The sequence below is a fragment of the Myxine glutinosa genome, chromosome 7 (assembly GCF_964187855.1).
Source record: "Myxine glutinosa chromosome 7, kmMyxGlut1.1, whole genome shotgun sequence".
Lineage (NCBI taxonomy): Eukaryota > Metazoa > Chordata > Myxini > Myxiniformes > Myxinidae > Myxine > Myxine glutinosa.
The window spans coordinates 37,142,720-37,167,362 of NC_136267.1; the positions used below are offsets into that span (position 1 = coordinate 37,142,720).

At 53.5% G+C, this 24,643-nt stretch overlaps 2 protein-coding genes across 2 annotated transcripts in view; one reads left to right on the plus strand and one right to left on the minus strand.

Moving 5' to 3' along the window:
• The window catches only part of RGS7BP (regulator of G protein signaling 7 binding protein), a 146,809-nt gene extending 140,460 nt beyond the window's left edge, over positions 1-6,349 (minus strand). The window contains exons 1-3 of the mRNA XM_078781494.1: positions 6,264-6,349; positions 5,840-5,994; positions 5,428-5,603 (exon numbers count right to left, since the gene is read on the minus strand). Of these exons, the coding sequence (XP_078637620.1) occupies positions 5,428-5,603; positions 5,840-5,965 (302 nt within the window). The 5' untranslated portion in view covers positions 5,966-5,994; positions 6,264-6,349. The remainder of the gene's footprint in view (positions 1-5,427; positions 5,604-5,839; positions 5,995-6,263) is intronic.
• Positions 6,350-21,000: 14,651 nt separating this feature from the next.
• LOC137430724 (5-hydroxytryptamine receptor 1A-like) lies at positions 21,001-22,296 on the plus strand. Its single transcript, XM_068121501.2, has 2 exons — positions 21,001-21,840; positions 21,943-22,296. The coding sequence occupies exons 1-2, from the start codon at positions 21,001-21,003 to the stop codon at positions 22,294-22,296; spliced, it is 1,194 nt and encodes a 397-aa protein (XP_067977602.1).
• The last annotated feature ends 2,347 nt before the right edge of the window (positions 22,297-24,643 follow it).

Sequence of the window (24,643 nt, forward strand, 5' to 3'; positions counted from 1 at the left end):
CAGATCCACAAATGATGTAATCTACACAATTTATTTACTTCACATAATATGTTACCTCTCGCTCATCTCCTCTCCCCCTCATTCCTCTCATCCCTTTAATCCTCTCCCCTCACTCCTTTCCAACTCCTCCTACTCCTTTCCAACTCCTCCTCACTCCTTTTCAACTCCTCCTCACTCCTCTCCCCTCACTTCCTCATTCCTTCCCACTCATCTCTTTCCTCTACTCCTCTCCCCTCACTCCTTTCCAACTCTTCCTCACCCTTCTCTTCCCCCGAAACCTCACTCCCTCATTCCTTTCCCACTCCTCCTCACTCCTCTTCCCTTTATGCCTTTCCCCTCACCCCTCACTCCTTTCCAACTCTCCCTCACTCCTCTCCAACTCTCCTCACTCCAATCTTCCCTTTACTCCTCTTCCCTCACTCTTCTCCAACCCCTCCTCTCCTCCTCCCCCACTCTCCTCTCCAATAATAAAATTAAGTATTATTATTGTTTTGTATGCAGCCTGTGGCTCCTGGCTGCATCATTAGTGAGAGTGCAGCTGTGCCGCTGATGCATTGCCCAGTTTCCAGTCACGTGGTACTCATTTTGCCAACCTTGGAAGTATGGCTGGCTAAGTCAACCCACCTGTTGGTGTTTAACAGGGGCTCAATCTCAAGACCATAAGATCTAAAGCCAGCCACCTTACCGGTTCAGCTAATGCCAGGCTTATGGTTCCTGTATTAAGAACATAAAATAAAGTTTATTTTCTTGAGTTACTAAGGTCATGAAACTTACCTTTAATAATAATGATGATGATGATAAACTTGATCCAATAATGTGATGGCGATGTTGAAGATGGCGACGATAAAGACGAGTTGATGGAGATGATGATGTTGGAGGGTTTGAGAGGTTATTGTGTTAACTATTGTTATTGTGTCTTATGTAGACGTCGATGCAATGTTAATGGGCACATTATTGTGACCCCATTAACATTGCATCGACATCGACATAGCCGTGTTGGCAGCTCTTCTTCACTCGATATGCACACTCCCACAGGCCACGCCCTCTCTTTTCTGGACTCTGTCCCCCAAATATTCCTACAGGTCACACAAGATCTGCCAGCAACCCTCTTATGGTTAAACTGCCAAAATCTCGGCTCTCTGTTCACCTTCACTCTTTCATTCCCCTTTTCTCCCGCCTCTGGAACAAACTCCCTCACTCCCTTCAATCCCACTCCTCCCTCCAGGTCCTTAAAACAGCTGTTCACCACCATCTCTTATCTTCCCCCATCCAAAACCTTGATCTTTTCTACCCCCGCTAATTCACCCCAGATACACTTTTTGAAATACCAACTTCTTTCCTGGAAGTCCTTGCAGTGTCCTTGTGTTTTATACTTCTCCCACCACCCCTCCCCACGCCTCCTTCCCCCAAGACATCTCCCTCCCACAGTTCTCTCGATGTCCCTGCTCTCAAATGTTGTGTTTGTGTCCTTCCCCATCTCTCCCCATCTTGTCTACCGCTCTCCTTATTTTGTGTTTTCTGTGTCGGTTTGACTTTTCGTGTGATTAATGTTAGCTCTTTCACGAGCCTCGATCTTGTGTACAAAAAAACCCCCAAAAAAAACACGGGTAGAACGAGGAAGCTCCTGAAAACATACAGCACCCCGAGAAAGAAAATCAAAACTAATGAGAACGACGCTCAGTAGAGAGCATTTCTCTGCCAGGCTGAAGAGTTTATATTTTGTATTCCACTGATAGGTCGGATCTGGGGTTGGACCAGAAACTAAAATCCAATCGGCTTGTTCTTGTTGCCTCACCAACTCATCCACCAAGTTGTCAAAAATCGTCCACAACTTTTTGAAATATCATTCCATTTATTGTTTTTGCCAAGGCGGCAAAAAGGGTTGGCGTCAGGAAGGGCATCCGGCCGTAAAACATTGCTTCAAAAAGGGGACCAAAAAACAACAACTACCACGGTCCCCGAAAAGGCCAACCCCCGCTTTGCGGGGAAAAATGGCCTCTAAACGGTGGTTTATTCCATTTATTGTTTTTGGCCCTATCACTAAATGGTGAAGAATCACTTAAAAATCCTTGTAACCGGATCCGTTTTCAGATCATCACCAAAATCTAATATATTCGTACTTGTCACACACCCAACCTGTCCACCCAGTTTCATCTGAATCCAGCCATACCTTTTTGAGATATACCATTCACAGACAGACAGACATAAAAACAGACAGGGGTGGAAACACAACCTCCATCCACCTTCGGTGATGGAGGCAATAATCAACCAGCAGTACCAGCATTCAAATCCAGTTGCGGAATAATAAAGTGGCAACAAACAGAAATCAATAAACTGGATATCAAAACAAGGAAACTCCTCACCATCCACAAAATGTTTTACAACATAGGGTTGACATAGGTTTTACATAGGTTTTACAACATAGGTTTTACAACCCCTGACGTTCACCTGGCAGAATAAACAGTATACTGCACCGACTAAAGGTATTTTAAACCAATTTCAATGGTTTCTCGAAGACAGGGCAGCATGTATTTTGTGGGGACAACCCCCCCCCCCCAGTAGAACCTTTCAGGGCCCGATTTTTAAAAACGCTGTGAACAAACTTTGGTGCAACACGGGTGATTAAGGTTGTGGTCAAGTTTCATCGAAATTGTGTGTGTAGTTTCAGAAAGAAAAAGCCAATTCCTATTTTTTGGGGGGGGGGGGGGGGGGGGAGGGGGTTGGGAGTGGGTCAAACCTGGATCCCCTTTGACCCCCGGTAAACCCCCTTAAAGCCCGATTTTTTTTAATGCCGTGAATAAACTTTAGTCACAACACAACAAATATCATTTGTGCCAAGTTTTGTCACAATCCCATCAGCGGTTTCGGAGAAGAAGTTGCAAGTGTTTACAGACTGATGGACTGACGGACGGACGACGCGCGATCGCATAAGCTCCCCGGAACTACGTTCCAGGTGAGCTAAAAATCAATGCATCCCAACAATTTACCTGCCGAGATGAGAAGGAGGTGGTGGCCTGAAGGAGCTCAACCAAGTGCACAGAATTACAACAGAAGGATTGGCTGAATACGTGAAAAGTGCAACAGTCTACCAAATCCAATTTATAAGCAAACACGAAGAAACAAACCAGAGAAGGTATCCCCAACTTACCAAGCAAAACATTTCCAAAAACAGGACTGGGACGGCACTCGGTAGCAAGCAAACCTCCGCCAGGCTGAACACAACTTTGTTTGCATCCCACTCATAGGCCAGATCTGGATTCGGACCTGAACCAAAATCTAATTGATTCTTCCGTGTCACACACACACCTGTCCATCAAGTTTCGTTCTAGTCCATCCATAACTTTGAGATATCGTACTATGTTTCAGTTTTAGCTCTATCACTTAATGGTGAAGAATCACAAAAACATTCTCTCATCTGGATCCGGATTCGAATCTTCACCAAAATTAAATCAATTCTTCCTTGTCACATACCCAACATCTCCACCAAGTTCCGTCTGAAACCCTCCACAACTTTGAGATATTGTGCTATAAATTGTTGTTGTTTTTTGCTCTATCTCTCAATGGTGAAGAATCACTTTAAAAATTCTCGGATCTAGATCCGGATCTGGATCTTCACCAAAATTAAATCATTTCATCCGTGTCACATACTGAACCTCTCCACCAAATTTTGCCGAATCTGTCCACAACTTTTTGAGTTATCTTGTTCACAGACAAACAAACAGACAGAGGTGAAAACATAACCTCCATCCACCTTTGGTGGTGTCTGTAAAGATGTCGCACAATAAACCAAAACGAGTACAGCTCCAACAATTGCAAAAAGACGAAAGAAAAATATAAAAAGAAATATAAACAGATATACACCAACAACTGGGGAAATGATAAAAGAGCAGGAAGGTATAAAAAAAAGAAAAAAAGAAGAGGAGTTGGGCAGATTGGGGATAAACAAAGAAGGCTCTTTGGAATGGCTAAGAAGAGGTCAGCTCAATTGGGATGGAGAACGAATCATTATAAATGCCCAAGACCAAGGACACTACACGAATGGCCTTAAGAAAATGGTTGGACTGAGTTGATCGAACAGGTGTAGATTTTGCAAGGTAAAAACAGAAAGTATGAGCCACCTCATATCGGGATGTAAAAAAAAGAAAACTCATGTCAGAGCAGCTGTACACCCAAAGGCACAACAAAGTATGTCGAGTAATCCACTGGTAAATCTGCAGACATTTCAATATCCTCATCCCAGAAAACTCATGGCAACATGAACCAAAAACGATACTTGGGAACAAGGAAGCAATGCTCACATATGACCCCTAATTATCCCGTTGAGTGTGATCTCATAAAACAAAGCGCTGCGATCGGATGTAGTGCTTAGGTGCAAAAAGGAAGAGAAGACATTGCTAATTGAAGTGTCAGTACCCAATTGATTTTGGTCTAAATAATGCAGAACTCAAGAAAATGACCAATTATCAAAACCCCAAGAATGACGTGAAAATATATTGGAAGCTGAAGAGCAACAAAATTGTAACAGTGATAATTGGAGCAACGGGAATGATACAGAAGAACCTTACAGATCTTTAAAACGTCCCTTGGAATATTAATACAAACGAACGACAGTTGGAAGCTGTCCGGGGCTCGGTGACGATCCTGAAAAGAGCCCTCGGAACAAAACTTTGAGAACAATAAAACTTCACAAAGTGGTCCATGGATCATGACCCCTTACTGAAATGGGGGTCGATCCTTCGAGACCTGGGAGGACTCCGTTGCACCTTCTGAAACCGGCAACGACACACACATAACACACTCATGCACACTAATTGACTGACACACACACACACTCATTGGCACGCACACACACTCATTGGCACACACGCGCACACACTCATTGGCACACACGCGCACACACTCATTGGCACACACACACACACACACACTCATGCATACACACACACTCATGCATACACACACACTCATGCATACACACACACACACACACACACACACACACACACACACACACACACACACACACACACACACACACACACACACACACACACACACACACTCTCATTGACTGACACACACATACACACACACTCACTCATTGACTGACACACACATACACATTCACTCACTCATTGACTGGCACACACATACACACTCACTCATTGACTGTCACACACACACACACTCATTGACACACACACACACACACACACACACACACACACACACACACACACACACACACACACACACACACACACACACACACACACACTCTCATTGACTGACACACACATACACACACACTCACTCATTGACTGACACACACATACACATTCACTCACTCATTGACTGGCACACACATACACACTCACACTCATTGACACGCACACACGCACACACACACACACAATCGGGACTCACCTGGCTAACAAGGCGAGTGCGCCAAGTGCCCCACACGCTTCAGATGCGAGTGCACCACTCTCGCCCCGCAGACGTCGAAGAGCAACTCGGCGGGGCGTCCCGTCGCTGCGCCCGTCACCAACACACATCACCAACTCCCGGAACAGCGCTACCCGGCCGTGGAACTCCTCAACCAGCTGCACAAACGGACGATGCACCCGACATGGTTTTCAACTAAAACTGCGTTCGTCATCGGAACAAGCAGAAAGAGCTCAAGAAGCAGCAACAAATGAACGCTCATTATTAATATTACATTAGGTTCATTAGCGCAGCAAATAAGCTTTAATGAGCCGCGACATCAAGAGGACGGCGAAATGAAAAATGAACCAAACGATGAAGAAGATGAATCAAACGCGGTGCCGCGTGCTCGTACCGTTTGACAGGTGTCGAGTCGCGGAGCCCCCCGGGCGTGGCGCCGCGTGCCCCCCAGGCCCCCGTGGCCTCCGAGAGAGGGGCGCCCGCGGAACCTGGCGGAGCGAGAGGCCCGAGGGACCGGCATGCGGGACGGGAAGAGCGCGGGATCATGCGCTGATGGAGGGTGAACGGGAGAGAGAGAGACAAGCCGTCCGGAGATTGAGGGCGTGCGGCGGACAAATCTGGAGAGAACTCATGGGGGTGGAGAGGAGGCACACAGAACAATGATGGGGGTATGGAGGCACCGAGGAGGTGATGAAGAGGTGTAGCGGGTTTTGGAGTTATCGGTGGAGGGTGGGGTACAGGAAGGAGGACAAGGGCGGACGCGGTCCAATAGTGTACCGGTGCTGACGTGTTGGGCGCGGTGCGTGTGCGAGGAGCACCTGGACGACGGCCCTTCGCTCGCGCGTCTCGCACCTTCGTCCTGCTCGAGTCGAAGGGCTCAGGTGGCTCGGCCCGGCACCGTGCAGACTCCCTTCCCCCCCACCTCCCACCTCAGCCGGCAACCTCGGTCTCCACCCCGAGCCTGAGGGTAACGGAGCCAGGCCCGGGCTTCGTGACATCCGCAGGACGTGCGCGCCGAGAGAATGCTAAAGAGACGCACGGCACGCACGGAGACGCACTGTATACACACGCACGTGACGGCAGCGGACACGGCGACGCCGAGCTTAGCGATCGTAATACCATTTAACATCAAAGCAAAGACGTTCAATACAGAATGACGTAAAACAACCGGAAATGACGTCGAAACTGCGATAATTGATTGATCTCCAAGTTATATAAGAACTTTGAACTTTTCAAATCATGCGCCTTCTGGTCTCATATTAAACACCGCGATCTATATAGAAAGATCAAAACACCATTAAACTAGAACGGGCACTCGGTAGAGCGCATACCTTCGCCGCAGCTACTGTTCTGTACTTGGCATGGGAGTGTAGGGAACAGAACAGTGAACAGTTTGGTGCTGATTTCATGCAAATCGGATAAGAATTGACCGAGTTATTACAAAAAACAAAGTTATTGACCTTGACCTTGACCTTTGACCCGATTGCTCCCAAAATCTAATCAAATGTGTCCCGTATAATAACCAATCATCCCACCAAATTTCATGCAATTCGGTTGAATACTTTTTGAGTTATGCGAATAACATACACACACACAGACATCTATCTATAATTCCAGTAATCTCTGTGTGTGTGTGTGTCTGTCTGTGTGTTTGTCTGTGACCGCTGTTTCTCGACAACCACGGGTCCGATATACTTGAAACTTGCCAGGTATATTGCTGGGGACCCGAGGATGTGCCTTTTCAAGGTTTCATATTAATCGGACAATTACTTACCGAGATATGTCCAAAAAACGCTTCAACCAATCAGAGAGCAGCGAACTAGCGCGTGTGCCGAACGTGGCGGACACACTCTGCCTCGGATGGCACATTTGAGAGCGTATTCATTTATTTCACGTTTGCAAACTATGTTGGCGCTATGTTGGCGTTAAACGATGTTTTAAAACTAATAAAAACGAATTTGCGATTCATTCGCTTTCCTGCGCGTTTGTGCACGCGATGGCGATTGCTTTACCAAACTCCGGAAGCCGTTCGCTTTGGACCAAACCATTGCATGTAAATAGAGGGGGGGGTTCTGTGGTCGTTGCGAATGGACCAAACCATTCATGTAAATAGAGGGGGGGGATTGTCACTGTACTCGCAAGCCGTTCGCCGTTCGCTTTGGCGTTGCGAATGAACCAAACCATTTCATGTAAATAGAGGGGGGGGATATAATTTTAGATAGATATATAGTACGGGCATATATATAGTACGGGCATGCCCTAGTACAAATAAATACACAGCGATCAAAACATAACCTTCCGCTTTTGCGAAGGTAAAAAATGTTCGTCAGGTCGAACCCCGAGACTCGCGGTCTTTGGGGAGTCACCATGGAGCGGCCAAATGGAGCAGGTACAAACGTCAAACGAGGTCGTGTCTCGTTCGGCATTGCGGGGAGGGGAGGGAAGGGTGAGACCCTCAGCGACAACCTCACCCTCAGCCGACTCCACTACAACAGAGCTTCTCCGCTTCCCCGGCTCAATCACCATTTCTCGCTTCATTTGAATTTCCTTCACAACTCGTGCGGGTAAAATGATGGGGAAATCACCGCTTTGGGGGTCCCGTGGGGGTTACTGCATCGATGGGGGCATGATTCACATTATCCCCTCTCAACGTCCCGATTCCGTCGAATTCTGTCCGCACGTCGCAACTCGAAGATGTCCCGTCAACCTGTATGGTGTGCACATACATTGATACACACACACACACACACACACACACACACACACACACACACACACACACACACACACACACACACACACACACACACACACACATATATATATACACATGAAGCACGCGGTGCTACGCGCGCGACTTGCTACCAAGGAGGAAGCGGACAACGCGGTAAGTTTAATGTTCTTTATTCAAAGAGGTCACTGTAGCACTGGCGTGCTCCGGGCTGCGCGCCCGGTGTATATCCTGAGGCCACGCCTACCCCATCGGGCGTGGCCGCCGCCCACTTGGTGCGCGGAATGATGTCACCACGCCATTGGGCTTTCGTGTCTGCCACACGCGCCCCCCCAGAATTCCCGCGCACCTGGAGGGCCAGTTTGCGGGGCAAACGGATGACCCGGCCGAAGCGCCCTCTGGCGACCGGCGGCGTCCGGGGTGCAGGGATGCCAGGTGGGATGCCCCCGGCTGTATCCAGGATGGGTGCCGGACCGGGGGGCAGCGTGCCTGCGGTGCTGGGCGGTGCCGGGGGTCCACCCGCAGGGGGGCGGTGCCGGGGGTCCGCCCGCAGGGGGGCGGCCCCGACGCGGGGGCCGGGCCACCGGCGTTGGGTGGTCCACGTCGAGGTGGGCCGGCTTGAGGCGGTCTATGGAGACCCGGTCAGGAGTGCCGCCGATGTCCAGGGTGAAATGTTTCACCCCGGTCTCCAGCACGTGGAAAGGCCCGTCGTACGGGGGCCGCAGTGGTGTCCGGTGGGCGTCGTGCCGGACGAAGACGTACTCCGCGGTGCGAAGCTCCGGGGCGACATGTGTAGGAGGGTGCCCATGGTGCGCCGTCGGCACAGGGGCGAACCTCCGGGCGGTCTCCTGCAGCGCAGAACGCTCCTGCGCCACGGACCAAGGTGCCGTGGGGTCGGGGAGGAACTCGCCCGGCCTCCGGCCACCGGGTGGTGCGGTCCACCATGGTAAGGACATGCGTGAAACCCCGCGAGGGGAGCAGAGGTCCCACCAGGTCCACGTGCACGTGGTCGAACCTACGTGCCGGCACCGTAAACGGGGCCAATGGGGCCTGGGTATGCCGGTGTACCTTTGCGCGCTAGCACGCGAGGCACGTCCTGGTCCAGCCGAGGACGGCCTTCCGGAGGCCATGCCAGACAAACTTGTCGGCGACCAACCTCTGGGAGGCCTTCGTGCCCGGGTGGGACAGGCCGTGGATGGCGTCAAAAACCTGGCGCTGCCAGCCTGCAGACATGATGGGGCGAGGCCGCCCGAGGGAGACGTCGCAAACGAGGGCCGTGCCCGCGCCGTCGAAGGGCACCTCGGTGACGCGGAGGCCCGTGACGGCGGTCCGCAAGGCCTGGACCCCGGGGTCGGCGGCCTGGTCCGCCGCCATCCGGGCATAGTCGATGCCAAGGTGGACTGCGTGGGCGACGGCCCGGGAAAGGCAGTCGGCCACCGGGTTGTCCTTTCCCGCGACGTGTCGGATGTCCATCGTGTACTCGGACACGGCCGCGAGGTGACGCTGTTGCCGGGCCGACCACGGCTCGGCGACCTTGCCCATCGTGAAAACCAGCGGCTTGTGGTCGACGAAGGCCGTGAACGCACGGCCCTCGAGCAGATGGCGGAAGTGCCTGACCGCCAGGTGAAGCCCAAGCAACTTGCGGTCGAAGGTACTGTAACGGCGTTCGGGCGGGCGAAGCTGCCGGCTGAAGAACGCCAGCGGTTGCCAAGCACCACGCACCCATTGCTCGTGCACCGCGCCCACCGCGTAGTCCGAGGCGTCGGTGGTGAGGGCGATCGGTGCATCGGGCGCCGGGTGCGCGAGAATGGTGGCGTTGGCCAAGGCGAGCTTCGCGCACGAGAACGCCGCGTCCATCTGCTCGGTCCAGGTAACGTCACCTTTGCCCGGCTTCCCTCGAAGGGCCTCGTGCAGGGGGCGCAGGAGCTGGGCGATGCGGGGCAGGAACCGATGGTAAAAGTTTACCATGCCCAGGACCTCCTGGAGCCCCTTGATCGTGCGGGGGCACGGAAACCCCTTCACCGCCTCCACCTTGACCGGTAGGGGGACGGCCCCGTGCCTGGTGACGCGGTGCCCCAAAAAGTCGATTTCAGCGACACCGAACCGGCACTTGGCGGGGTTCACGATCAGGCCGTGCTGGCCCAGACGTTCGAAGAGCGTGCGGAGGTGACGAAGGTGCTCTTCGCGGGACGCGCTGGCGACGAGGATGTCGTCCAGGTAGACGTACAAAAAATCCAAGCCGCGCAAGACGCTGTCCATGAGGCGCTGGAACGCCTGAGCGGCATTTTTCAAACCGAAGGGCATCCGAAGAAATTCGAAAAGCCTGAATGGCGTGATGACAGCCGTCTTCGGGATGTCCTCCGGCCTGACAGGGACCTGATGGTAGCCGCGTACGAGGTCCACCTTTGAAAAGAAGGACATCCCCGCCAACCGGGCGGAGAAGTCCTGGATGTGGGGGATGGGGTAGCGGTCGGGGGTGGTGGCGTCGTTGAGGCGCCGGTAGTCCCCGCACGGTCGCCATCCCCCGCCGGGCTTGGGCACGATGTGGAGCGGGGACGCCCACGCACTCTCGGAGCGCCGCACGATGCCGAGCCGCTCCAGCGTAGCGAACTCCGCTTTAGCTACGACGAGCTTCGTCGGCTCGAGGCGGCGTGCCCGGGCGTAGACCGGTGGCCCGGCGGTGGGGATGTGATGTTCCACCCCGTGCTTGACGGTCCCCGTCGAGAAGGTGGGCCGCGTGAGGGCCGGGAAACCCGCGAGGAGGCGGGCGAATTCGTCCGCTGCCGAAAGCGTACAGATGAACCTGGCCGGAACGGAACCGCTCAGCACGCCGCTCGGCGAGCCGCTTGGTGAGCCGCTCTGTGAGCTGCTCAACGAGGCGGGCAGCGCGCACGCGAGCAAGCTGAACGTCTCAGCCTGGACAAGCCTTCTGCGCTTTACATCGACCAGTAATCCATTAGCACATAAGAAGTCCGCGCCAAGCAGTGCCATGGGCACGTCGGCCGTAACGAACGACCAACGGAAAACCTGCCCTCCGAACCGCAGAGAGACAGCGTTTTCCGTACGTGCGTATAGACGTACCATTGGCCGCAAGCAGCGCGGGACCTCGGCCCGCGGTGTGCTTGTCGGACGTACCGGCAGGAATGACACTCACCTGCGCCCCCGTGTCGCACAGGTAATGGCGCCCGGACAAGGTGTGCGTTATGTACAGAAGGCTGTTTGAATTGCCGACGCTCACCGTTGCCGCCGAGCGCCGGCTCGCCCGTATCCCGACCTGCCGAATGAGCACGGCGGGCGACACTGCCGAGCCTCGTGGCCGAACTTGGCATGGAAGAAACACCAGGCGGGCAGCTGCGGCATCGGAGGCCGCGGTTTTTCTCCTCGCGGTGGTGGTGGTGGGCGGGGCGTGGCGTCGGACACGAGGTGCGGTGCATCGGGGAAAGCCTCGGGAGCCTCGGGAGCAGCAACCGCGCCAAGACTCGCCTGCGTGTCCAAAGCCGCGTAGTATTTGTCGGCCTCGGCAGCGAGCGCACGGGGTTCCGTTAACGCGGAACCAGCAAAAGCGAGGCGGACTCGTGCTGGCAGCTGGCGTCGAAATAACGCCCGGAATAGAGCGTTCGGGGTTTCGTCGCCCATGAGCGCCAGCATATGGTCCATACGGACCGACGGTCGCGTGTCCCCGATCTCGGGGAAGTCCAAGAGGCGATCGGCCCGTGCGTCCACCGTAAGGCCGAACGTGGCGAGGAGGGGACGCTTGACCGCCTCGTACTTCCCGTCGGCAGGTGGATCCCTTAGGACCGATATGACGCGGGTGGCCATGCCGGGCCCGAGGGCGGCGACCACGTGGCAGTACATGGTCTCGTCCACTGTGATGCCTCGAAGTCGGAACTGGGCTTCCGCCTGCAGGAACCAAACTTCGGCTTGTGACTCCCAGAATTTGGGGAGCTTGATGGAGACCGCGTTAGTAGCCATTGTTGCGGCGGTTTCGGGTGGTCAACGACGGCTGACTCGAATGTTGGAGGTCACCAATGAAGCACGCGGTGCTACGCGCGTGACTTGCTACCAAGGAGGAAGCGGACAACGCGGTAAGTTTAATGTTCTTTATTCAAAGAGGTCACTGTAGCACTGGCGCGCTCCGGGCTGCGCGCCCGGTGTATATCCTGAGGCCACGCCTACCCCTGGGGGGTGGCCGCCACCCACTTGGTGCGCGGAATGATGTCACCACGCCAGTGGGCTTTCGTGTCCTCCACACACATATACATATATATACATCCACAAAAACACACACATTCAAACACACACACACACACACACACACACATTCAAACACCAACATTCAAACACACACACATTCAAACACACACATTCAAACACACACACACACACACACATTCAAACATGGACACACACAGGGCCCAGATCGAGTCTCATCAAAGCGCTTACAGACTTACTGCATGAACTGTTATCATTAAGCAACAGGTGTTGTCTGCCATGCGAACACGTTGTCTCTGTCCCGCTCATTCGGAGGTTGGCAATCAGGAATGATAAATTAAACGAAAAGCGCACAGTGACCCGTCATGTGATATATGACACTGACGTCTTGCACATAAATTATGTTGTGATGAGACTCGATCTGTGCCTTGCTATCTTCATCATCAATTAGGTTCAAGGTTCCATTTATATTTCATTTCATTGATTATTTTGCAGGATCGTAAAAAGTGAACGAAATCACAACTGACTCGTTCTCCTGGCGGTAAAAAAAAAAAAAAAATTAACTGAAGGAGTCCGGACTCCAGCAGAATACGGATAAAAGTATGGCAAGGCACAAACTCGTCCGAGAAGATGTTTATTCGTAAAACCAACTCGGGAACACTAAAAAGCCCGTTTATCGGGCTGCCTTATAAAGCAAAAGCAAAAACCGAAACCGAAACCGAAACCCACGCCTCTCAAGCGAGGCGTGCTTCGGTGGTCACGTGATCCACAGGTGTAGCTCATTATACCCGCACGTGCGGCACGCTTTGGCGGTCACGTGACCAGCCACTCTGGCGCCGTGGATCCCCGCCGGTGACGTCACCGGCTGGAGCAAGGAGATTCTGATGCCAGTCTTGCTTGGGGGACCCATGGGTCGCTACACACGCCCCCCCAGAATGGACTTGGTCCAGGGTGGTCAACCTGAGGGGGGTCCGGATGACCCGACCGAAACGACCCCTGGCCGGTCGCGGGGGGGAGGGGGAGGTCTGGTGTGGTGGTGGATGGTCGGACGGCGGGTGTAGTGGACGGGGGGCAGCCGCGCCGCGGTGGCAGAACCAGCCGTGGCCGCTGGCCGACGTCCATGTGGGCCGGTTTGAGGCGGTCCAGCGAGATCCGGTCCGCCCGGCCGCCGATGCTGACGATGAAGGACTTGTTGTCCCGGCGTAGGACCCGGAAGGGTCCGTCGTAAGGTGGCCGGAGCGGCCCCCGGTGCGCGTTGTGGCGCACAAAGACGTACTCCGCCGTGCGGAGTGCTGGGGGACGTAGGAGTGGGCGTCGCCGTGGCGCCGGGGCGAAACGTTGGGCGGCCTCCTGGAAGTCCGTGCGCTGGCGCGCGGCGGACCAGGGGCTGGTGGCGTCGGGCACGAACTCGCCCGGGACGCGGAGAGTCTGGCCGTACACCAGCTCGGCGGTGGACGCCTGGAGGTCCTCCTTGGGGGCCGTGCGGAGGCCCAAAAGGACCCACGGGAGCCGGTCGGCCCACCCGTCGTCCTGGAGGCCTTCATGGAGCGAGTGAAACCGCTCACACAACCCGTTGGCTTGGGGGTGGTAGGCCGTGGTGCGGTGCAGAGTGACTCCCAACGAGCGGGCGACCACGCCCCAAAGTTCGGACGTGAACTGTGGGCCGCGGTCGGACGAGATGTCCGCCGGTGCGCCGAAGCGCGCGACCCAGGTGGCGATGAACGCCTGCGCCATGTCGGCGGTGGTGGTGGAGGTGAGGGGCACGGCCTCCGGCCACCTGGTGGTCCTGTCCACCATGGTGAGCAGGTGGGTGAACCCCCGCAATGGGGGCAGGGGACCCACCAGGTCCACGTGGACGTGGTCGAAACGCCGCTCGGGCATGGTGAAAGGAGCCAACGGAGCCAGGGTGTGACGGTGGACCTTGGCCCGCTGGCAGGCTGTGCAGGCATTGGCCCAGTCACGGACGTCTCGTCGCAACCCGTGCCAGACGAAGCGTGCCGACACCAGCTTCTGGGACGCCTTCCGGCCTGGGTGCGAGAGGTCGTGGAGGGAAGCGAAAATGCGGCGCCGCCAGGAGACCGGCACGACGGGGCGCGGTCAGCCCTGGGAGATGTCGCAAAGCAGGACCGTGCCCGCGAAGGGGACGTCAGCCAAGTGGAGGCCCGTGTCTGCCACCCTGAGCGCCTGCACCATGCCGTCGGTGGTCTGGTCCGTCGCCATCAGGGTGAAATCCACGCCGAGGTGGACGGCGTTGGCGCCGGCCCGAGAAAGGCAGTCGGCCACGGTGTTGTCTTTCCCGGCGACGTGCCGGATGTCCGTGGTGTATTCCGACACGGCGGAGAGGTGGCGCTGCTGGCGGGCCGACCACCGCTCCGTGACCTTGGCCATTGCGAAAATCAATGGCTTGTGGTCGACAGAGGCCGTGAATGGGCGGCCCTCCAGGTGGTGGCGAAAATGGCGGACGGCCAGGTACAGCCCGAGGAGCTCGTGGTCGAACGTGCTGTACTTCAGCTCGTTGGGCAGGAGTTGCCAGCTGAAGAACGCGAGCGGCTGCGAGGCCCCGTTCACCCATTGCTCATGGACCGCGCCCACGGCGTAGTCGGAGGCGTCCATGGTGAGGGTGATGGGGGCATGGGGTACCGGGTGGGCCAGCAGCGTGGCGTTGGCGAGGGCCTGTTTCGCGCCGGCAAAGGCCGCGTCCATGTCCGTGCACCAGACGACGTCGTGCTTCGCCGGCTGGCCTCGGAGGGCGGCGTACAAGGGCCGCATGAGTTGCGCCGCTCGGGGCACGAAGCGGTGGTAGAAGTTCACCATCCCGAGGAACTCCTGCAGCGCCTTGACGGAGCGGGGGCGCGGAAAAGCGGCGATGGCCTCGACTTTGGCCGGCAGCGGCACAGCGCCGTGCCGAGTGATGCGGTGGCCCAAAAAGTCGATCGTCGCCGCACCAAAGTGACATTTGGCCGGGTTGACAATCAAGCCGTGCTCGCTGAGGCGGCCGAAGAGCGTCCGGAGGTGGAGGAGGTGCTCGGCTCTGGACGTGCTGGCGACGAGGATGTCGTCCAGGTAGGTGAAGAGGAACGGCAGGTCGCGCAGCACGCCGTCCATCAGGCGAACGCCTGCGCCACGTTTTTGAGGCCGAAGGGCATCCGGAGGAACTCAAAGAGGCCGAAAGGTGTGACCACGGCCGTCTTCGGGATGTCGGCCGGGCACCTGGTGGTACCCCCGAATCAGGTCCACTTTAGAAAAAATGGTCCGCCCCGCCAACCGGGCGGAAAAATCCTGGATGTGCGGGACGGGGTGCCTGTCGGGGGTAGTGGCGTCGTTGAGGCGGCGGTAGTCGCCGCATGGCCGCCATCCGCCCCCCGGCTTCGGGACGATGTGCAACGGCGAGGCCCAGGCGCTGCCGGAGCGCCGTATGATGCCGAGGCGCTCCAGCGCCGTGAACTCGGCCTTGGCGACGGCGAGTTTGGCGGGGTCGAGACGGCGAGCCCGGGCGTACACCGGCGGGCCCGTAGTGGGGATGTGATGCTCGATGCCGTGCCTCACCGCGATGGCCGAAAACGTCGGCCGTGTGAGGGCCGGGAACTCCGCGAGGAGACGTGCGAAGTCGTCCGCCAATGGGAGGGTGCAGGAAAACTCGGTTGGTGCGGCCCGGCTCAAGGCGCACGCCAGGGAGCTGAAAGTCTCGGCGTTGACAAGACGCCGACGTTTCACGTCTACCAGCAGCCCGTGGGCGCACAAGAAATCGGCCCCGAGCAAAGCCATGGGGATGTCCGCCGTCACGAACTCCCAGTGAAAGAGCTGGCTGCCGAAGCGGCGGGCGGCGGTGCGTGGGCCGAAAGTGCGGATGGCGGAGCCGTTGGCCGCGACCAATGGGGGGCCGCAGACGGCGGCCTGCTTGTCCTCCGCCGAAGCGGGAATGACGCTCAGCTGGGCGCCGGTGTCACAGAGGAAGCGCCGCCCCGACGCTCGGTCCGCGATGAACAGCAGGTTTCCGGAACGGCCGGCGTTCATTGCTGGGAGGGAACGCCGGCTCGCCCGTTTCCCGGGGTCAAACGTGCACGGGGGTCGGCATGATCGGGCCTATCGCCAGAACCTGGCGTGAAAATAGCACCAGGCCGGGTCCGGCGGGGGCTCCGGTCAACGTGTCGGGACCGGGCGACGCGGCGTCGCCGCTGCCAGTCGTGCCGGCCCGGCGGTCTCCGGGAGGGAGACTGCGTCGCAGGCGTCGGGCGGGTGGGCGGGAAGGCTCCCGGCCGCCACCCCGACGAGCTGGCTTGCCGAAGCGATCTTGTCGGCCTCCTTGGCGAGGTCGCGGGGGTTTACGATGGTCGTACCTGCCAGGGCGACCCGTACCGGGGCCGGGAGCTGGCGAAGAAAGAGCTCCTGAAACAGGAAATCCGAGGGGTGCTCGCCGAGCAACGCGAGCATGTAGTCCATGCGCTCGGACGGGCGCGTATCGCCGAGCTCCGGTAGGTCGAGCAGGCGTCGTGCGCGCTCAGCCGGGGAAAGGGCGAACGCGCCCAGCAGAAGTGCCTTGATGGCGTCGTACTTGCCGTCAGCGGGCGGGTACTGGAGGAAGCTCAGGCAGCGGGCGGCGGTCGCGGAGCCGAGCGCGGCGACCACGTAATGGTAGCGGGTGGCGTCCTCCGTGATGCCACGCAGGGCGAACTGGGAGTCCGCCTGCGCGAACCAGACGGCGGCATGTGCTTCCCAGAAGGTGGGCAGCTTGAGGGACACTGCGGTGTCCATTGTCGTGTTGCAAATTCGGGGTCACCAGTGAAGGAGTCCGGACTCCAGCAGAATACGGATAAAAGTATGGCAAGGCACAAACTCGTCCGAGAAGATGTTTATTCGTAAAACCAACTCGGGAACACTAAAAAGCCCGTTTATCGGGCTGCCTTATAAAGCAAAAGCAAAAACCGAAACCCACGCCTCTCAAGCGAGGCGTGCTTCGGTGGTCACGTGATCCACAGGTGTAGCTCATTATACCCGCACGCGCGGCACGCTTTGGCGGTCACGTGACCAGCCACGCTGGCGCCGTGGAGCCCCGCCGGTGACGTCACCGGCTGGAGCAAGGAGATTCTGATGCGGTCTTGCTTGGGGGACCCATGGGTCGCTACATAACCATATTCAAATAGTATAGTCAGTCACAAATAAACGGTTTGGTAGTGGGCGTGGCTGCGGCTTCGGTACGTCACGAACTGCGTATGAAACATACTGCAATAGGTTTCGTGTTTTAATAATGTTTCTGTATAATCATGTGTGGGCTCACAGGATAACCTCGAGGTGTGTCCACTACGCTGTTTGTCCTGGGTTCGAATCCCGACCGAGTTATCATTTTCACAGACAAGGTGATTCATTCATCAATGTGTGGGATCCCTCGGATGGACGTTAAACTGGGCGTCACATATACCAGTACCAGCATTCGTTGGTGGACGTTAAACATCCCACGATGCCTTCGCGAAGGGTAGGCGAGCTATCGCCGGCACCATGAACAAATTACAAATTTATACCCTAACTACTTCTGGGAGAGGGATGGCAAACCACCCTTTATGAACCCTTGGCCTTGGCCAAGCAACGCTCAGTATATGTACATCGGATCAGATTAATCATTTACTGTACATGTCCATCAGATAATTATTTACTGTACATGTACATCGTATTGGATAATCGGGTACTGTACATGTGGATCGGATTAATCATGTACCGGTACCGTCTGTACATGTACATCGGATCATCAGCTGCAGTACATTACATCGGATCAAATAATCATGTACAGTACATGTACATCCGATCAAATAATCATGTACAGTACATGTACATCCGATAATCATATCATGTGCAGTAGCCTACATGTACATCGGATCGGATAATCATGTACAGTACATGTACATAGGATTGGATATTCATGTACAGTACGTGTACATCCTATAACCATGTACAGCACATGTACATCGGATCGGATAATCATGTACAGTACATGCACATCGGATCGAATACTCATGTACAGTACACGTACATCGGATTAGATAATCATGTACCGTACGTGTACATCGGATCGGATAATCGTGTACATGCACATCGGATAATCATGTACGGTACGGTAGATGTACATCGGATCGGATTGTCATTTACTGTACATGTACATCGGATCGGAAAATCGTGGACTGTACATGTACATCGGATCGGATAATCATGTGCTGTATATGTACTGTACATCGGATCGGATAATCATTTACTGTCCATGTACATCGGATTGGATAATCGTGTACATGCACATCGGATAATCATGTACGGTGCGGTAGATGTACATCGGATCGGATTGTCATTTACTGTACATGTACATTGGATCGGGAAATCGTGGACTGTACATGTACATCGGATCGGATAATCATGTACTGTAATGTACATCGGATCGGATAATCATGTACTGTACATGTACATCGGATCGGATAATCATTTACTGTACATGTACATCAGATCGGACTAGCATGTACTGTACATGTACTGTACATCGGATCGGATAATCATTTACTGTACATGTACATCAGATCGGATTAGCATGTACTGTACATGTACTGTACATCGGATCGGACAATCATTTACTGTACATGCACATCGGATAATCATGCACGGTACTGTACACGTACATCGGATCGGATAATAATGTACTGTACATGTACATCGGATCGGATTATCATGTACTGTACATGTACCGGTACATCAGAAAATCATTACTGTTCTGTACATGTACATCAGATAATCATGTATGGTACTGTCAATGTACATTGGATGATCATGTATGGTACGGTACTGTACATGTACATCAGATCGGATAATCGTGTACTGTATATATACATCGGATTGGTTAATCATTTACTGTACATGCACATCAGATCGGATAGTCATGTACTGTACATCTACATCGGATCGGATAATCATTTACTGTACATGTGCATCGGATCCGATTATCATGCACTGTACATCGGATCGGATCATCATTTACTGTACATGTACATCGGATCGGATAATCGTGTACTGTGCATGCACATCAGACAATCATGTAAGTACTGTACATGTACATCGGATCGGATTATCACGTACTGTACATGCACTGTACGTCGGATCGGATAATCGTGTACTGTACATGCACATCGGATAATCATGTACGGTACTGTACATGTACATTGGATCTGATAATCATTTACTGTACATGTACATCGGATGGGATAGTCGTGTCCTCTACATGCACATCGGATAAGCATGTACCGGTACGGTACTATACGTGTACATGGGATCGGATAATCATGTACTGTACATGTACATCGGATCGGATTATCATGTACTGTGCATATGTTTGGAGAGCGCGTGGTGGGTAAAATATTCTCCTTCATAAGGAAACTTTTCGGAGTTTGGAATGACTTGATCGTTCCCAGCTTTGTACGCTCATGACGTCATGAGGATAATCGATAATGTAATGAAGCGCGGGAACCGCACGCACTTTGACTCGGGCTCAGAGAACACGTCCTTCAGAGGCTCGAACCGAATGTACAATGCCGATGGTCTGGTGTCGGGACGTGTTTGACGAGATGACAGTTCCTACCCTCCTCCGGGCTCATGCGTGCGTCACCTCCACCTGCAGCTGCAGCCTCGGGACCACCGCGAACGCTGAGGAGGGCAGGTAAGTTCGACCTGCTCCCGGACTATGTATCTGTCCGTCGGTAACACAAGTTCGCTGACTAGACTCGCCAAAATGGCCACCCATGTTCCAGCACCGATCTACTGGCTCCGCAGCACGCTGGTCAATCCGTGCCCCATTCAACTATCACTGATATACCTACACAGGTAAATTCCCTGTAATATTAACCCAATCGTAACGCTTTTACTAATCCTAATGATTTAACCTTTTTTTCAACCTATGCTAGGGGAGAAACAATCCTATGCTCGGGGATGTTGTATTTCACTAAAACCGCCATTTATTATTCTCGACATCATAATGGGACCTTTACATGCGCGTTCGCACGAGGTGAAGCGCTCGTGCTGTGAGGGGCGTTTAGGGGTTGAGGGGGGGGGGGAGGGGTTGAGAGTGACAGGGAGGTGAGGGTACTGGAGAGAGGAGCTATGGGAAATATGATGGATTGATGGGATTGGGATGGGGTGGAGAGTTGTATTTCTGTAAAGGGCCAGGGATGGTGAAGCCACCGCTGTAGACGGGACAGCGCCGAGACAAGACAAACGAAACAGCAACAGGTCCGACGGTGCGATCTCCCCGCTCCCCACTTCCCCCCTCAAAACCCCAACCCACCTTCAAGCGTGCCGGACTTGTGATTGGACCCTAAGCGAGAGGGGGAAAGAGCGAAGAGAGAGAAGGGAAACGGACACGCAGTACCGCGGCAAGCAGACCGATGCGCAGCGTGGACACCCCCGAGCCCCCTCCCCTACTCCCCATCCCAGTATGACCGGACGGCAGGAGCGCAACTAATACGGGAGAGTAGAGGACGCAGCGATAGCTGCGCGGCGATCCGAGAGGTGCATGAACTTGTGACGGCAAGTGGGACCGAACTGTAGTCGGATCGTCAAGGGGAAAGTGAAAGGACTAGTTGTGAACGATGGAGGTTCACCAAAGCGGAGCAAACACGACAAGCACCATGCAGGGAGCAGCGCAGGAGGTTCCCGAAACATCCTTAGCCTACGTGGTGTTAACATCCGCTTGCCTAGGCCTCCTCATCCTGTGCTCCATTGTGGGAAACGCGTGCGTGATAGCCGTGGTGGTGCTGGAGCGCGCTCTGCAGAACGTGGCCAACTATTTGATCTGCTCGCTTGCGGTCACCGACCTTCTGGTGTCCGTGCTGGTGCTGCCAATGGCGGCGCTTTACCAAGTGTTGGAACGATGGACCCTGGGACAAGTGCTGTGCGACATCTTCATTGCCCTTGACATTCTTTGCTGCACCTCTTCTATCCTACATTTGTGTGTCATCGCGCTCGATCGTTATTGGGCCATTGTGGACCCGATCAACTATGTGAACCGGCGCACTCCACGCCGCGCCGCACTTCTCATCTCTCTCACCTGGCTGGTTGGCTTCTCCATCTCAATACCACCAATGTTGGGCTGGCGTACCCCTGAAGACCGTTCAGATCCAAACGCGTGTGTCGTCAGTCAAGACTATGGCTATACCATTTACTCTACTTTTGGTGCTTTTTACATCCCGTTGATACTCATGCTTTTCCTGTACTGGCGCATCTTCAAGGCAGCACGCTTCCGCATCCGCAAGCGAGCTGGGAAAAAGAACAACCCGAGAGCTCCATCACGACCCTCGACGATCTTAGGGGTGCGACTTCGGGCTGAGAGGTCTCAAGATCTCCAGGATGGGGAGAACGAGAGAAAGACCATGATGGATTGTTCCGGTACTTCGGGAAGTATGTTTAACGGAACACTGAACCTGAAGGACGTGTCCACGACCTTTTCCACCATTTCGGATTGTACCACCACGGCTGTATCCAGCCCGAGCGCCATGAGCTCAGACATTCCCAGATCCACGCTGCCCCTGCAGGAACAACCCTCACAGCCGATCAACTTGCGAACAGAGGAAAAGCAGCACAATGGTCTGGTCCAACAATCCAAAGCTCCTTGTCGGAGGAAAATCGCGCTCGCCCGAGAGCGCAAGACCGTGAAGACCTTGGGAATCATCATGGGTACGTTCGTGCTGTGCTGGTTGCCATTTTTCATCGTGACTCTTGTGCTGCCATTCTGCAAACTGTCGTGTTCCCCACCACCTACTTTGGCCGCGGTCATCAATTGGCTCGGCTACTCCAACTCTCTGCTGAACCCTATCATATACGCCTTTTTCAATAAGGACTTCCAGAACGCCTTCAAGAAGATTCCGCACTGCCGGTTCTGCAGATAGGGTGCACTGATCGGCTGCTCGGAAAGGTCGCAAGACAGGGAAGCATTATTTGTGCAATCGAAGCGGAGCAAAAGGTCGCCATGCCTAAAGAATATCTTGATTCCGCCCACGATCTCATGGCTCATGAGAGGGTGAGAGAGAGAGAGACAGTGTGTGTGTGTGTGTGTGTGTGTGTGTGTGTGTGTGTGTGTGTGTGTGTGTGTGTGTGTGTGTGTGTGTGTGTGTGTGTGTGTGTGTGTGTGTGTGTGTGTGCGTTCGTGTGTGTGTGCGTTCGTGCGTGCACGTGCGTGAAAGAAAGAGATTGTGCATCTCATTTTTTTCAATCTTTCTCCTCCTGATAGCTCATCATGGGGTGTCAATCTGAGGGTGGACCTGGAGGAAACACAGTTCTTTAATTCTGTGGCCACTGACTTTTCGGGGAAAGGGCACCTCTGTATATTACTCAATAACTGTCAAAAGGACCTCATTTGTTTACCTGTAATCTGGATTGATCGGTTTTTCCACTGGTCATGTTTCTCAGAGGCTACCTAGCCATACACCTGCCCTTGTCGATCGCTTCGGGTTATAGGATGTGCAAGTCATGAAATGGGGAAGCGAGTGGTCATGCATTATCCTATTATACAATCAACATGCGCGTTCTTATCCGGTCTGGACGTATCTTAAAATCGCTATGGTCAGAATTATTACCTCTCCCACTCCTACCCCATTCACCTACACCCCATTCCTCCCCACCCCTCACCCCAAGTTCAATCTCACCTGAGCCCTTTCTCATTCAAATCCCCAAGAATGGCTGCAGTGGTCCTATCTGTCATCTGGTATACTTGCAGATTATCTGCTACCAAGACCTTATAGGTCATTGCCCATGGGTGCCTTTTTGCATCCATTCTGGCAAACTGTCATCAATGATGGTGTCACCTGCTCGTGCCATACAATTTTACGCATTTTTTGGAAACTTTCCAACTGTACAGACGATTCGGCTTAAGGGAAACACGTTCGTTTCAAGCAGGGTTTCTTGTGACTATATAGTAGCCTTGCCCTTTGACCTGAGGACTTTCAAAACTCTTACACACCCATACGTCACAACGTACATCATCGACGCCACCATCATGCGTGGCATAACCCATGTCACATGGTCACCATTCCTCACCTAGACGAATAGACAAAGTACTTTAGCCAAATGCGCATAAATGTTTCGGTTTCTTTCAGGACGTTTCGTTAAAAGCTAATATGGCATTTATGATATCTGCAGCTTTATAAAGTTACATTTTTTGAGTGATCCAAAACGAACTATGGAAGCTATTGTTGTATTATAATCATGTCATGGCTGTGCAGGTTACAAAAACTCCATGGTTATAGAGTCTATATTTACGATATTGTATATCTGTTACACGAGTGGAGCCGCGGATAGTTTTTATTTATTTATTTATTTAATTTTGGCGTGCCACTTAGTTACTCGTACTTGTATTGACCTACTGGACAAATCATACAATCAGAAGATGTTATATATCAAGATAATGTTGAACAAAAGACTTAGGTGATTGAAGGTTCCTATATTGAGTGATGCTATACGTTTCTAGCCGCAAATCCGCCCGGGAGTTTTTGTTGGGATCTGTACATGTTGGTTTGGAATTCTGCTGCAGGAGTCATATAATGTAGCGTGATAATAGCAGACGGTGTCACATGCTTTTCCTTATAAAGGACTACTGTATTTCCAGCATCAGGTGTTCGAGTCTCTCTCATCCTGCATCTTCTCATTTGGCTCAGATGAGCCTCGAATCTCTGTTTTCTTCATGGAGTGTCTGTCGCACTGGATCATTGGGCAGGTGCTCGAGTAGACGCGTTAATTGCTTAAGATTGTTCGGTCTGCATTCTGATTTTAAAAAATTATATATATATACTAGCCGAAAGCACCCGGCATTGCCCGGGTTCTTTTTGAATGAATTTACTACTATAATTCAGCTTTTACTCGTGGCTGTAGAAGATTGACTACTATAATTCAGCTCAGCTTTTAATTGTGAAATGGGCCCTGCTCGGCCGACGTGGCCTCGACCGGCCTCGCCACCTAGCCTATAACCTTTCCGTGGCCTGTCCTGACATGTTTTGTTTGAGAGGTTTCCTCCTATCTTTCACCGTTCAGTAGATTAGCGCATGCAGACAAACATACAAACAAACAAACAAACAACTTTCTTATATGTATATATATATATATATATATATATATATATATATATATATATATATATAGATATATATACACACCAGATGTTTATTTAGCTCATCAGGTAGGAAAATAACCTGATGTGATAAAAGGTCCCTCTGGCTCTCGAGCCATAGAATAGTCTTTTAG

What these genes read in the sequence shown, in the direction of transcription:
- LOC137430724 (XM_068121501.2), top strand. Translation starts at nt 21,001, where the DNA reads ATGGAGGTTCACCAAAGCGGAGCAAACACGACAAGCACCATGCAGGGA. An exon ending in GAACACTGAACCTGAAGGAC is followed by an intron (nt 21,841 to 21,942) that starts GTGTCCACGACC and finishes CTGCCCCTGCAG; the next exon opens with GAACAACCCTCACAGCCGAT.